This window comes from Polyodon spathula, chromosome 2 (assembly GCF_017654505.1).
Source record: "Polyodon spathula isolate WHYD16114869_AA chromosome 2, ASM1765450v1, whole genome shotgun sequence".
In the NCBI taxonomy this organism is placed as follows: Eukaryota; Metazoa; Chordata; class Actinopteri; order Acipenseriformes; family Polyodontidae; genus Polyodon; species Polyodon spathula.
Genome location: NC_054535.1, coordinates 19,106,593 through 19,122,795, shown reverse-complemented (window position 1 = coordinate 19,122,795; position 16,203 = coordinate 19,106,593). Strand labels below are relative to the sequence as shown.

At 39.0% G+C, this 16,203-nt stretch overlaps 1 protein-coding gene across 1 annotated transcript in view; it reads right to left on the bottom strand.

The window, feature by feature from the left end:
* Window positions 1-10,893, bottom strand: part of LOC121331095 (programmed cell death protein 4-like) — a 32,748-nt gene extending 21,855 nt beyond the window's left edge. The window contains exons 1-4 of the mRNA XM_041278269.1: window positions 10,656-10,893; window positions 10,432-10,523; window positions 1,148-1,438; window positions 102-199 (exon numbers count right to left, since the gene is read on the bottom strand). Of these exons, the coding sequence (XP_041134203.1) occupies window positions 102-199; window positions 1,148-1,438; window positions 10,432-10,477 (435 nt within the window). The 5' untranslated portion in view covers window positions 10,478-10,523; window positions 10,656-10,893. The remainder of the gene's footprint in view (window positions 1-101; window positions 200-1,147; window positions 1,439-10,431; window positions 10,524-10,655) is intronic.
* Between the last annotated feature and the right edge of the window lie 5,310 nt (window positions 10,894-16,203).

Here is a 16,203-nt window from a genome sequence, read left to right as displayed (position 1 = left end):
AAGGCTTAACTTAGACCTGCTGTATATCAATGTGAGACCCCACACCTGTGAGGATTCATCATAGTTCACATTTATATAAACATCAATGCGAGACCCCATACCTGTGAGGATTCATCATAGTTAGGATCCCTGGCATCCGGTTCCTCGTAATCATAAACCATCCCAGCCGCTCCCCACACGCCTTTTCCACCTGCTCCCCCTGCAACACACAACAAGAACATGCATCTTACTAACATATTCCCCGCCACTGCTGGAAATACAAACCACAGCCATCAGGATCAAGAAAAACATCACGTAACCAACAACCTCCCCACTCAAGTGTATCCCCCAACCCTCAGCAACAAGTTTTATCAATTATAAAACGGCAAAAACATAAGTTTGAAACATGCACATGATTGACTCACAAACATACCTTTATATCCCCAGATAAAAACGCTCATGTCCGAAACCAAATTCCAACAGAATTGGATACACAATTCTCTAGATATATGCAAAGTGAACACAGTATTAAAACACCTCCACAGCAAATTTGCATGTACTTACTATACAGGATCCTACTCCTAACTAATGGCCCTCAATATTAGGTGTTTTTCACATGTATGTCATGTTTTGAAATAATTAGGTATTGTACTGATTCAACTAAATGTGACTGATCCAAAAACCATCCTGACAGTTGATTTGGGGGTGTATGAGCTTTAATCCCTTTGCAGCCTCCATTAGCTATGTTCAGTTCTCCTAGTGGTCTCTGGGTAGCCACCGTTGGCCACGTTTGATTTTGCACTATTTGTCCGTCTTCTCTGTGTAACTACAGCATTCCATCATTAAACTGCAGCAAACTCTGAATAGAGACAGTCAAGCCCTTTGCGAACCAACCAGACTTATCTCCATTTACTTACACAGCTTGATTGATAGGCTGTTCACTTTGAAAATAGTGGCTCTGATTGGTGTTGTAGCTGTACTTCTCTCACAACCACATTCCCAGATCGTCTGCACACTTTCTTTTCAGCCCAAAAACAGCTTGTTTATAAGGGGTTAATGTTGCATATACTCATACAGAACAAACTGCTTATGACTGTTGACCCTGTTTTATGGTACAAGGTACAATTTTAGCCTGCACTTTTTTTTTTTTTTTTGCTCGGTTGTTTACCTTTCTTGGGCAGCCCCCGTCCCTTGCCCATCCTGGACTTGCGGTCGCTGATGCTAATCTTGCCCTTGGGGCTGCTGGGGTCGGTGCCAGGCTCCCCTCCGGTCTCGGACAGGGACTCCCGGGTGGAGTCGCGGGACGAAGTTCTACGCAGTCTCCGCTTGGCCTTGGCCTTGAGCCGGGCCTCGTGCAGAGCCTTCTCCTGGGGGGTCCAGTTCCCGTTCACCTCCCCCTCCACCAGCATGTCATCGTCCACAAACTCTTCCTCCCCCGGAGGTCCCGCAAGGAACACCCCTGCAAACACACGTACACATTACAAATACAGTTACAAGCACCACATGTACAAACTGATAACCAAACACACCACCTGAAACCAGATACAGGGCTCCTGCCTACTTTACTTTAAATAACACGTATTTTACCAATGCAACGCGGCTCTAGCAGGTTAAGTGCAGTTTTCTTATTTCTTTTCCTCAAATTGAATGCGCTGTTCTTTTGCGATTACAATACCCCTGCACAGTAAAATCGCTGGAAAAAATGTAAGTTTCAGGATTAAGGACATTTCAGTCTTATGAACACCCTTCATTCCCAATGTGTCACTGTACACACATCACCACTTCTAAACCCACGGTTGAACAAAGAAACACCAAGTGTAATTTTACAATAACTAAATGTTTTGTTTTCCATTATTTCTAAAACTTTCTTACCTCACTTTTTTTTGGTGCCAAAACTGTATTTCACTTTAAGTTCAAGAGAAATTCAAGAGCATTTATAACAAAATTAGCATACCATTACAATAGAACACAGCTTAGTACAAATCTAATTTAAATTAATGAAAGCCAACAAAGTTTACACTTTTTTTTGGTTGTTGTTATATTTCATTTTAACATAAAAACCAACACATTTAGTCATCAAACAGGCTCCCTTTGTGTTTAAACTAGAAACTTTCCAGCCAGCATATCACAAAATTTCCTAATGTCTATGGCTATTAAAAATATATCCCGGTGACACACTGCAGCTCAATCAAAGTTCTGCAACTTCTCCATTAATGTGAATAATGTACTTTTAAAAGGGGAATTTACTACTCTTGAAATACTGAAAACAATTATTAAACTTCCAGAGTGTGAAAAAACCCTTGTCCAGCATAGTGTTGTATAGAGGCAGGTAATGGTACACTCTGGTGTACTGGAGGGTGAGATTATGAGAGCTCCACTGAGACCAGAGGGGTGCTTTACGCTTCAGAGTTTTAAAGGTCACCAGGATGTATTGACTACACATGAATACATTAGTTAAGATCCATCAGCTATTTCCTACACATAACAGGTTGCACTTGCAGGGTCAGATTCAGTAGATTTAACTTAATGTTGGAAACCATTAGTTAAAAGGAGAAACAGCAATTATCCCCCATGGCTGAAATCATGCACATTTCAAAGAGGGACGATTGTCCCTGGACGTGGTTAGAAACAGCTAGGTGTAATGATCTCTCCTTGAGGTACTGATTCTGAGGGAGATCTTTCCGCAATGGGTAGGACTGGTGGAGCTTGCATACATCTCAAATTCAAAACTATTTCCATCTCTGAAAGGCTTACAATATTGCTGAAATTGATTTACACTACAGGCAGTGCAGCCCAGCAGATACAGAACAGAACCAGGAACCAGGATCTCAGCATTCAGGGATTGCAGCGTTATCTGATAACGCACAGCACACTCAACCGAGATGGACTCCAACCCTTTGCAGTCACAACCTGGGCAAACACAGTGCCATACAGTTGTTATCACAAGCACCCAACAAAGACATGTCACCAATATACAATCAATCTGATTTATTTAGATTACACAGTACAGTATACAAGGTCAACCACGGTTCATTCTGGTTGTGTTGTGTTCACTCCCTAGGATAAGAGCATTTTCCAAGAATGAATAGTGCTGCTGAGAAAGCTTCTTTACAGAACAGCTCCTCTTGATGCAGGACAAAAGCCACAACAGTGAGAAGCAGCACCGACTGGATTTTATCAAGCAAATGACAGTAGTTTATTATAAAATTATTACAAATAAAAACAATACCTACATATTGTATAGGCTACATCTTTCATAATTACAGCCATAAAATACACTTTTGGCATTAAGTAACAAAGCCCTTCTTCATATTTGGTTTGAAGACTTTGTTAACCTTGCAATGAAAGAGAAACATTGAGGGTTGACAGAAAAAACCTGCCACAGATTTATATCTTAACACTGCAGCTGCCACAGTCTGGCTTTTAGTAGAGGTATAGGATGTCATAACGAGGACCTGCATAAAACTGGACAAAAAAAGTTTGCTACTCGATCCATTTTTTATCGTCTGGGTGAAAATAAATAAATAACTGCTGTATAAATCCATGGATGTCCTGCCTTTACCACTCCTTGAAGAACAGCTGGAACGCAAGTGTGGACTGCTTTAAATACAACACCCTTGAGCATGTGTACCAGTATCACTACTCACAACATATTAATAGTTATATTCCGGTCATGCTATTATCTATATAGACCAAGAACAGCAGGAATCCACATACGGTACAAAGCACAAATTTGATTCAAAACACATTTGAGACCAACATTATATAGTGAAAAAATATGCATGCCATGGAAAGTTTATTTTAAAGAGTTATTTTGTTAGCTGCAATGACTAAGGTCTTTTTTCACAAAGAAAGGGCAGTGTATCTGATTAGGCTATCAAGCCAAGTTGTTGTTGGGTCCTTACGGTCCATTAAGATCCAACGAGACGAGATTGTGGACTCAGTTATCTACCAGAACCGGATGAGGTCTTATATTCTCTTGTCACACCTTTTGTTCACCAGTTGTCACAACAGTTCTTATGTCACAATAACTACTTATGCAAGTCAACAAACACAAAAAGTTTCTCACTGCTTGCAGAGGTCTGGAATACATCTCTCTACAGTGCTGCTCATGCAGCATTATCCAAGAACTTACAATGAACCCTGGAGGTGGCAGGCAGAATGAAGACAGAGCACTGCACAGGCACTTTAAGAAAACTGTCTCTTTTAACCCTACATTTTAAATGATCATTTTTTGTATTACCAGCAACATGTTTTATGTTATAAAAATAGCATCATGCAAGTATGCTAATAATATTTCAATTGTATCACAGTGACTCAGTGTCAAAGACAATACATGCCAGTTGACTGTTCATCTGACAATGCCATTATTAAAAGCTAACGTTCTGTCGTTTTCTACCTGTGCCAGTGTAATTACAGCAATTACAGCTCCTATATTGGGCAAGCAATGAAATCTGCCCTTCAACCCCCACATTATCCAATTAGCAGAGGAATTAAACCAGACAATTAATCATGAATACTGCAGTTCACTGTGTAAGTACAGAGGAAATGTTCTGTCACAGATTTAACCACAGATGTGGAGGTTGTCTTTTTTTCTAGGTCAGCTGTTTAACAAAATGCATGTACTGTAACTGTGAAATGGCACTTTAGAATTATTTTCTTCCACTTGCACAATAAAAGTTAACCAACTCATACATCTTTTTTATAGAAATGGCTAAGGTTTCCCTAATATAATTCAGATTGTTAAATGTTTGTTGTTTTTTTTAATCCAGATTTAGTCCTGAATGTTCTAGATATTGTTAAACCCCTTGTATCAGTTTATTATCCTCTTGTATGTAATCCCTGGTCTAATACTGTACATTGTACTGGGTGAAGTCACTGAGTCCAATAAAACCTGAAAGAGCTTGGCGGAAGTATGCAATGTTTTCCACGATATCGTCCGCCAGGATTGCTTGCATGCTGATGCTGCAATTCAGAAGCTATCAGTAACAGGTTAAGCAACTCGCACAAAAGCGCCTCTGACAGCATAGTGACCCCACACGCCACCCCAGGGTGTTGGTAAACTATGCATGACCAGCTCATTGCCTGGAGGCTAGATAAAAGGCTGTCAAATCAAGAACAGTGTGTACACTCCATATGCAATGCAAAGTGGTGTGCCGTGACAGAGTGAAGAATTTACACAGGCGAGTGGAAATTACTTCTTTTCCCAGGCCTATGAGTGCTGTGAACTAAAAAAGACACACACTGACTACCCTTATTTGACTACAGTATGGTCAGAAAGTTGATTGCGCTTAAATGAGGCATGCACAGTGAAGTGGCTAGACTTATAGCTAGGGCTCTTAAATTACAGGTGGTGCAAACTCAATATTTATTGAATTATTTTAAATAAAATTAACGGATGGATGAGTGGAATACCTTTCAGTCTTCAATGCAGAAACATATTTACTGGGCTTAAAGATATTTTGTGAATAGGGAGTTCCATACGTAATAAATGTATCACGCTTTTCCTAAGAAACTGACATATTTGGGGTACTACTGACTGCACTTCTCAACCAACTTGCTCATTAAAATCATTTAAAAATAGGCTAGACATTTACCTATACAGGAATATTTAGTAGGGATGGGAATTTTAAACATCTGAACGTATACGTTACAGAAGTTGTAAAATGTTCAAGAATATGCTAGACGTATATCCGGTCACGTGACAAAGGGTGTGATAAGTGCCTATGAATAATGAATGTAGCAGTTTTAAAAAAAAAAAAAAAGTTGCAATTCCCACAGACTCGTGGACCCCATTCCCCAATCTTCCCATAGGTGGAAGGCTTTTTACACTTGAAATTGTTCTGCATGATTTTGGACCAAACAGCAGTTTACGTTTAGTACCATTTTTATTTGTATGTTGGAACTACTGCACTAAAGTAAAGGACCCCTAAGACACACTTCAGCAGGTGGGCCAGGCATCTCTTTTTACAATTTAATGTACAGTTGTGTGGGTATGTGAATTTGAATACTTTACATTATTTAGGGTTATTTGACCACATACAATTAACAATACAAGGCAGCAAACATATTCATTGCTTAATATATTACTTGGTTGTGTGTTAATCTGGCATTTAAAATATTACTTGTGACAATGTTTGGGAGGTTTAAGTTCACTAGTACAGTATGTAGAGGAGGTTTGATTCGAGTACTCAGCAATTGTAATGCTCAAGTACTTGTCTAGAGCAACAACAGATCTCAAAAATCCACCGCTACTATCAAAGACCTCACACTTAAATCTCTGGGGCAGATGTGTAGGTGTTGTTTTTTTTTTGGTTTTTTTTTGTTTGTTTTTTACTTGTAGTTAAGTCTTTGCAATGTTAAAACATAATTTGCTTATTTAGGGTTTATTTGCTTAGAAAATACTAAGCAGGCTTGTCAGTATCAGAATGTAATATAAAAAAGTGTGTGTGTGTGTGTGTGTGTGTGTGCGTGTGTGTGTATGTAGACACGGTTTAAACGCTGACATTGCAAACAGTTTAAACGTTCATAAAAATTTACCAAAAGCACATCCCTAATATTTACTAAGCAAGCGGTCTAGTGGGGTAAAACGGACGACAAATGCCTCAACTTTTCAGCATCACAAACCAATTTAATTTTTTTGTAGGTCAGATTACATTTTTTAAGTCTACTTTACATTAAGAAGTGCCTCATTTTTTAAATGTCTGTTATTTACCACTGCTTGGATGACCTGTCTATCTCAGTACAATGGCTGTTGACCTCTGTCCAGACTTGCCAACTTCCTCTGTGTTCCCGTTAATATCACCCATCCAGAACAGCCCAAATAGGATACACCACAGACACCAAGCTAAAGGGCACACAGTGAGTGAGTCAGTGCCTGAGATTCCCTAATGGTTAGTCCCTTGCTTGAACCACAACAATACAGGACTTTACATCAAGGACGTATAGTTTAAAGTAGTGGTTCTCAATGTGTGGCATGCAGACCACTTGTGGTCCGCCGGCTCCCTTCAGGAGGAGGTCTATGGAAAGATTACATAATTCCAGAAAGGTAGCAGCAGTACAGTTTATAGATTCCACTGCAAACACAAAATCTGACACCTTAAAAACTGAGCTACAAAAGCAGGAAGAAAGTGCTACATGAAGAATATCTCCAAGTTAAAATAAAAGGTCTAAACTCTCTGTCGTGTATACTTTTGGAGTGTCTAAAAGTGTTCTTTACTAGGGAGTTTTAATGTATTGCACTCCTGTGCACTCAACACAGCAGCTTGTAAAGTAAGGGATAACACACAACAGGAGCAGCCTTGGAGTGTTATCCCGCTTAGAAAACAGATTCAGTAAAAAAAAGTGTTTATTTAAAAAGAAAAAAGAAAAAAATTATTATATATCCTTCCGCTTTGGAGAAAAAAAAAATAGTCTCTCAAGAAAAGTTCTATTTGCTGTAATCATTAAACTGGAGGTTTTCAACATTTCCATTTATTGTAATTAATTAAAATAAATGAAGCCTCCGTACTGGTCTCAATCGTTCCGTAAACAGAGCTGACATAACCAGCACTGTCTGCCTCGTTAATGACCAAGCATTTAAAAATGCCAATCATGTATTTTTGTTGACAATGAAAAGATACAGAAAAGGAGGTAAAGACAAAGTTCACTGTCCACACATTACTACCACTGACCTGGAGAAGCCAGCATTTTTAAATGCTTGGTCGGTTTATGTGAGCACTGTTTACGAAGCGACTGAGACCAGCACAGTGGCTAACAAAACAAAATTGAGTACTCTTGACCAGCCGAATTACGCACTGAAGCACAGAATTATCCTAACAGATTGTTTACAATTTTACAGATTACACTATTTTCAAGTTGATTACCACTTCTTTATGTTTCATCAAATCAATAAAAACACCAGCTGCCCAAGAATTTATTTCTTCAATGGCTAGAGACTTGGTTCTTGCCTCTAGCCATTCCACTGTCATGCCTCTGAAAAGATCAAAATGTGACGAAAGGAATGTCACTCATTTTTAAAAACTTTAAAAGACCTCTCACAACAATGTGTATATTTATTGTGAGTTTAATATGTAGTGTATTGATAATTTATTAACTGAACTGTGCTTCGGCAAAAATAAGTTCCACTGTGCATTGTACTATTAACTGCAGGGTAAAAAAATCTCAACAGCCAATCAGCGTGCAGCATCCAAACATTCCTTTTTACGAATAAAGGTTATAGAGGGAGATTCATAGCTCTGACTGTGCTGGTACCTCACAGATGCATTGTAGCTTCACGGATTATTAATCCACATAAATCAGTTTCTGCTGTAATTATGAATTTAAAAATAAATCAGTCTGTTTTTTTACCCCCTCTCAGTAAATTCCTGTTAACGAAAAGTAAACTAGAACCGTTTAAAACTCCAATTTCAAAATAGCTTTGCCCACAGAAACAGACCCACCCATCACATTACAACATAGAAAAGTAAGTATATGGTTATTCTTAGTATCATAGTGATTTCCTTATTTTATTTTTTTTTATGTGCTTATTTTTCAGTCAGCTATACTGTTTATTTTGAGGTCCGCCGCGATAAAAAAAAAAAAAAAATCAGGTGGTCCGCAAAGAAAAAAGATTGAGAAGTTTAGCGTTTAAACATGTTTCAACTGTCAAAGACATAGGTGTTAAATAGGGGTCTGCTGTAATGTTTACAGTGGCATGAGTGCAATAGAAGTAAGGCAACTTTTTTCCATACACACATTAATCTTGTTCACATAGCATCAATTAAATGAGTGCAGCCAGTTATCATACAAAATGAAACAGCACCAGAGGGCTTCTCAAATGGCATTTTTGACTGGTTCCAAAAATTCCCAAACCTTTTTTTTTTTTCTTTCTTTTCCTTTTAATACTAATGTTTAAACATTTAGGAAATTAAAACAGACTAACATCCTTACTAAACATGGTCAGCTTATGAAACTGTCAGACTATAACAACATGCTGGCCGTGGATCATAACAATGTATGAGTTCCATCATCAAGTTCATTATTTTCTGGTATGGTACGGCCTGCAGTAGCAGTGAGAGGGTGTGTATGCTGCATGTGTGCTTCAGTGTGTTTTTGTGGGCTGTGGCTGGGTGTATCTGCTGTCTGTCTACTAACTAAAGACTTCTACCAAAGACTATTTTCTATGGAACTGTGGATCTATATGCTAGTCCTGTGCTCACTCCTTTTTTAAATCTTATTTATTGTTTTACAGACAGGTAGGCTGCAAGTGAACTGTGACACTAAGATGACAAGTCACTAAGGAAAAATATCAAAAGAGGAATCATTTTGTAAAAATACCCAAAACTAAAAATAATCACATGCCTATACAGCATGCCACAAATCGTATCACCTTGTGAAATACCGTCAGCACAGCACACTATGGCCAGGACTGGAAAACGAAATACACTAGGCTTCATTTACATAAAGGGGAGTGGCGTTTTGTTTTTGATACAACACTGGACACAAAGGAGCAGCCAACAGTAAAATGCATTTTAATATCTGTTTTGTCTGATCGTACCGAAATTGCCACATACTACAGTGCTGTTTGTTTTGCAAACGCCGTCCCTTGTGCAGTTATTATTGCAGCTGTGCAAATAAATGACAGATCACACCAAGGGGGCGTGGTCCTTGACACAAAAGAAGAAAAAAAATGGCAATAACAACATGTGCCAGTTGTGTTGTAATACAGCAATAATTCAAAGCATAATCGATCGAAAACGACACACTGCGATTACTGCGTGAAACATTAAAAACAGGGCGTGTTTTCAGGGTTGGCATTTCTTATCAATATGTTACTTTCTGGCAATCTTTTTTTTTTTTTTTTTTAGAGCTCATGGAAATCTGGCCTAGTGGCGATTCAAAATAAAAACAGAAAATGCGGATGCTCCTCAAAATAAAGAATTCAGCAATGAGAGAACATACAAAACAACATTTTCGAACTGTGTAAAACAAGTTTGAACTATATAAACATCTTCCAGCAATGAAACTTTTTTTTTTAAATAACCCTCTGCTGCCTTCAGTATATAATTGAAGAATTGTTATTATTAGTCGTATTATTATTAAGTGCACTATAAAAAAGCAATTTGCACAGACAAACATGTGCAAATTGCTTTTTTAGAAAAAAAAAAGTACAAAGTGCATCGCCCAAAGAAATGCTTTGGTGTTTAGCACTTACTACAAGCAAATGAAAAAATATAACCACGATTTAAAATTTAACATAATTCAGCATTACTTAAATTACACGCTGCAGCAGCTGTATGTCTCTAAACTTGTACGATTCAAGAGCACATGGTAGGGTCTGCTCAATGTACGACGTACAAACAGCGTTAAGCAAATTGCATTGTGTGCAGTAAAATAAAACACTACATGCAAATGAGTACATAGGCTTTTATTATATGCACATTTACATTATGAACAAAAGATAAACCTCACCGTCCCGTTGTGGCACTGCGGTCCATGCATCCACCTCTGTCGCCATTTCGTCTTCTCTGATTTTTATGTTTCAAATTATTGCTTTTTCACTCCTGCAAAAAAATAAAATAAAATGTTAATTTCCCAACGTGAATCATTTGCACAACTGCCCAAAACTGCGCGTTTCAGATATTATGCATTGTTTCCGTCCACAATTGTTTACAGTACATTTAAAGACATCTCACCTTCCTCTTCCCGTCTTTAAAACTTGCGCGAGCACTAACCAAAAACGTATGTTATTATATTTAAAACAGGTACTTGTGTAGAATGTTACGTTAAAGCCTTAAGCTGTGTTTCTAAACAAATTGAAAAAAAAAAACAAAAAAACGAATAGCCTTTTTTTTTTTTTTTTTTTTTTTTACATTAAAGGGCCCGTGCACACTTTTTTTAATACACCTTCTGGAACGCAAACAGATTCTGTTTTTAACTTTGGAAGACATTGGGTGTCACACGGTGAAGATGTGAGTGTGGATTGGTTGTAAAAGGGGTAGGAGGTTTGGAGTTTCTGCCAATCAGGCTGCTAGTGAAGTTAAGAACAGCAGCAGAGAACAGTAAACAAACAAAGCCATCTTTGGGAGTGCGGTGCTTGAAATGCCCAATGACGTTTCTGACAGGTTTTTCAAAGTAGATATACACACTGGGAGGCCCAGTGATCCATTACTTTTGACAGAGTGACAAACCGTTCTTGCACATGCACATTGACGGTGTCTGACTGCTGCAGCAAAAAGAAGGAATGATGACGTAATGTGCCAGAATGTCCAGACCTTGGAGTCTTTTGGAGGACACATACAGTCGTCATAGTACCCCTACAGAATGCTGTAGCATTACACATTCGTTTTTGTTTTGTCAATATAAATATAAATATAAGTTGTTATTTTCCACATACAGAATGTATTCTTACACTAATAGATATTTAGCGGTAGGCTATTGTTTCTTGTCGTGTTACGGCAATAATATAAAGACAGTGTTTTAACACATGTAAGGAAATAAAGACGATACATTTTTCATTTTTGTAATGGAAAATCTTAAGCAAATGCAGAATAGTACAACAGGTCTGCTGGTCATCGTAGACCTCTGGTGTTTTGTTGTTCTTATTATTGCAAATGGAAAGTTACATTTTATTTTATTCACTGTAAATTGAAATAGTTGGTGATGCTCATAAAAATAGGTCCAAAATACTAATGTTTACTAGACTGTACTTTGTGAATAAATAATAAACTGTCGTTTTTTCTGTTTCTTTTCTAAGTGTATGTGTCCTTTGAGACTGATCCGGTCAATGATATAAGATTATAGAGTCACTAACCTGTGGTAGTCTACATTCAGGAATCGAACGTTGTTTTAGCACCATCTGTTGGTGGAAAGAAGGCACTGCATTTTAAAAATGAGGTCCTCGCACTAACAACAACGCCTGTCTAAAGTCAAACTCCTTTCCTGAAAACATTTTGTCCCATTAAAATACTGTGGTATACCACTGTAAAGGGAAAGGCAAGTATGATAAAGCATTATAAAAATCAGCGTTGATCCTAAAGAAACATGATAAAGGTATACTAACACAGAAGGAAATGAAGTGGAGACAGACGCAAGACAGACTGGGAAACACTACTGTGTGGGTAACTGCTTATCTAGCTATGTTGTAAAGCGCTTAGAGATAGTGGGTGCGTTAAGTAACTAAGTAACTGAGCAGCTGAGAGCGAGAATTTATCCGCTCACTCGGATCACAGATGAAATCTCTGCAGCTGTCTGAGTTGCTCAGGATGAGCGAAACTGAGCATGCCATTGGTGGGTTCTTTCACTGAGCTGATCTGAGCGGCTCACCTACTTAACTCACCCACTGTGGTATGAAAGGTGCTATATTAATAAATACAATTGAAAATTGATACTCAAAACCTGTACCTCAATGCAATGTTATAGAATAAACAGCCCCGCCAAGGTGAGTTATAATTGTTGTGGTCACTGATCTCCATTTCTCCATTTTCTTTTTATTTACGGTACATACCTATGTACTGTGAACATCAACGTCTTCTGTGCAGTCCCGCAGAGTACGAGAGTCATGCGATGAGGAGCTCACTGGTTCAAAGCCTGCTTCTACCAAGTTGCTAAACTTGACCAGGACCTCATAGGGATCACTGCACAGGCGTTTGCTAGGTATAGTTCACTTTTATAGTCCTCTGCAACCCCTACTGGTCAGGCAGCAGGAATGGAGGTTACATTTTGATCTTCAGTCTACCCGATCAGTTAATAGGGTTGCAACAGAATATTCTGTGTAAGCTTTGCATTTCTTTTTCACCTATGTACACTTAAAGATGGCCATTATTTTCTGTTTCAGTAATTTTCAAAATAAAAAAATAAAGTCAAATCAGTATACACTGAGTGTACAAAACATTAGGAACACCTTCTTAATATTGAGTTGCACCCCCTTTTGCCCTCAGAACAGCCTCAATTCATCGGGGCATGGACTCTACAAGGTGTCGAAAGCGTTCCACAGGGATGCTGGCCCATACTGACTCCAATGCTTCCCCACAGTTGCGTCAAGTTGGCTGGTAGTGGATCTCTACTTCGAATAGCTCGGTCCATCTCATCCCACAGATGTTCAGTTGGATTGAGATCTGGTGACTGGGTAGGCCGCTGCAGTAAGCTGAATTCACTGTCATGTTCATGGAACTGTTCCTGGACAATCGTAGCCTTGTGGCATGGGGCATTATCCTGCTGAAAAAATCCATTAGCAGATGGATACACTGCTGCCATGAAGGGATGCACCTGATTGACAATGATGTTCAGATTTCCTGTGGCATTCAAACTTTGCTCCACTTTTATCAATGGGCCCAATGTGTGCCATGAAAACACACCCTACACCATCACACCACCACCACCAGCCTGCAATGTTGACACGCGGCATGATGGATGCATGTACTCATGGGGTTTTCTCCATACCCTAGTCCTCCCATCAGTGTGAAACAGCAGGAACCCTCCAGTGTCCAGTGTTTTCGTTCCTTAGCCCACTGCAACCGCAGTTTCTTGTGTTTTGCGGAAAGAAGTGTAGAAGTGTCATTGGCTGTCATACCCCATTTGCGTCAAGGTACGACGAGTTGTGCATTCTTTTATGGGTCTTTCGGCACCAATGTTGTACTGGACTGTCAATTGACTAACTGAAGCCCGTCTGTTGCTTTGCACAATTCGTGTCAGCCTCCTTTGACCTCTTTCATCAATAAGCCGTTTTCAACCACAGGCCTGACATTGGCTGGATGTCCTTTGGGTGGTAGACCATCCTTGATACACACGGGAAACTGTTGAGCGTGAAAAACCCAGCAGCATTGCAGTTCCTGAAGCGCTCAAATTGGCACGCCTGACACCTACCATACCCCGTTCAAAGGCACTTAAACCTTTTGTCTTGCCCATTTACCCTCTGACTAGCACACATACACAATCCATGTCTCAATTGTGTCAAGGCTTAATAATCCTTCTTTAACCTGTCTCCCCTTCATCTACACTGATTGAAGTGGATTTAACAGATTACATCAATAAGGGATCATAGCTTTCACCTGGATTCACCTCATCAGTCTATTTCATGGAAATAGCAGGTGTTCCTAATGTTTTGTACACTCAGTGTATATTAAGTTGCATTACTAAAAGAGATTGGGCATCATTGCCAGAAGGAGGGGTCAAGGGCTTGCAGGGCTACAATATTACCTGAAAGTTCACATATGTCATTTTTACATGCTTTCTTCAATATTACTAGAACTGCATGATGCTTGGCCAAACAAAGCTCTGCAGTCTAAGTAGTTAGCCATAAGGTCTTTCTGGCTGGGTTAAACACACACACACACACACACGCACACGCACGCACACACACACACACACACACACACACACACACACACACACACACACACACACACACACACACACTTTAGTTTTGGGAATGGCCCTTTAAGAATGAAGTGTTAAAATGCCCTTCCCACACTGATACTAGTCTGTTAGTACCCCAACCATTCCTTATTTGTATGTTTCTTTGTTTTCTTGTTCTTTTTTTTTTTGCAGTAATAGTGTGTCACAGATTTGATATAATTCGTATGAGTTCTGTTTTCAACAGAGGTTTCCGTTGCCCCTTTATCTCCCTTTTTTCTACTTTTAATTTTAATACCCAGTTGTTGAATGGAATTTCAGCAAACTAGCTTTTGAAGAACACCTGCTGTACATTATTCATTTAAAAAAAGATAAACTAACAACAACTTGAATGCTTGTTTTGTGAAGGGAAAAGTTGAGTATCCCATTTTCTGTGAAAAGCTGATATTTTTAATAGACACAGCAATCAAAAGTTTGAAGGAAAAACAACGGCGTCTTTGTGAACTAAGTCCACAAGATGGCACACTTTACATTATCTGAATAAAGAGGAATTATCAATTTAGAAAAAATCTCAAAAATCAGTATTTAACCCTTTCAATCCTGGCAGGACCTCAAGGTCCCACCTTATTTTGGTGCAGAAATTAGGTAGGAACGTCACGGGACTCCTGGTCGCAGTGTGGGGTAGTGTAGAAATATATGTAAAAAATAAATGTTGTCCTGTTATTATGTATACTCAATAAAGGATTTTTTTTCTTCAGCCTGACAAAAATAGGTCGGCCAGGGTGTCCTCGGCTCATCGCGCAGCAGCGACCCCTGACCCCTGTGGTCTGGCCGGGCGCCTGTGGGCTTGTCTGTAAGCTGCATTGTCCTCCGACGCTGTAGCTCTGAGCTGGCTGATGGTGGGCTTGTAGTGTGTAAAAGAAGTGGTCGGCTGAAGGCACACGCTTTGGAGGACACTGTGTGTTTGTCTTCGCCGCTCCCAAGGCAAATTGGGAGAAAATGATAAAAAAAAAACAATTGGAGACTACTAAAAAAATAAATAAATAAAAAGCTCCCCTTCACTGAGCCATATTAACTATACAGTGAAAATGTGATGGCCTTGTATCGTGTCGCTTTACCAGAGCCTCCAAGGTTTAAACACATGTTGTCTTTATCTGAGTTATTGCTGAGTGCCAGGGACAGCTGGAACATATGGAGCCACAGAACACTAATAACAATGACAGCAAGCCACAAGGAACGTTTGCATTATGCTTGCCTTATCTCATGATTTAAACTTTCATTTCCATCTCCTGCATGTCTTCCCAGATCCGACCATTCTCCTTGATGTTTGAATATTGTTCTCATAAGGCACATTTCTCTTGACCCTTGATTGATTGATCTGTTAAAGGCTATATCTTGTGTACTGTTCTTCTGAATGTAATCAGCAATCAGTGTGTAGACTTTTTTCACAGCACTGCAGTAACAAAATATTTTTTATTTTTATTTAACTCGCTATACAACTGTGTGGCAGAGAAAAGCTGTGCCGTTTAGAAATTGGCAGGGATGGGGTTCATTTCCCCTACCTTAACTTAATTAATAATTAATAATTAACTTAATTAACAATCAATCAGCGCCCAGCCACCTGATATAAAAGGAAGCCTCTACTTCTCATTTGAGAGGAGGGAGCTGAGGAAGCAGGTTGGTTGTTTTTGGTTGTTTTGTATTTTTGAAATTTTGAATCCAGTGAAGGCATTGCCCAGCCTGGAAACCTTATTTTTTTTGTAAGTTTTGCTGTTTGGTCTTGCTTTATTTGTGTTTGAACATTTTTGTTTTGCCCTTGTGCACTTTATTTTGTGTTTATTTATAATGTTATTTTTTTGAACTGCAGTTGTCTCTGGGCCTCTATCCACT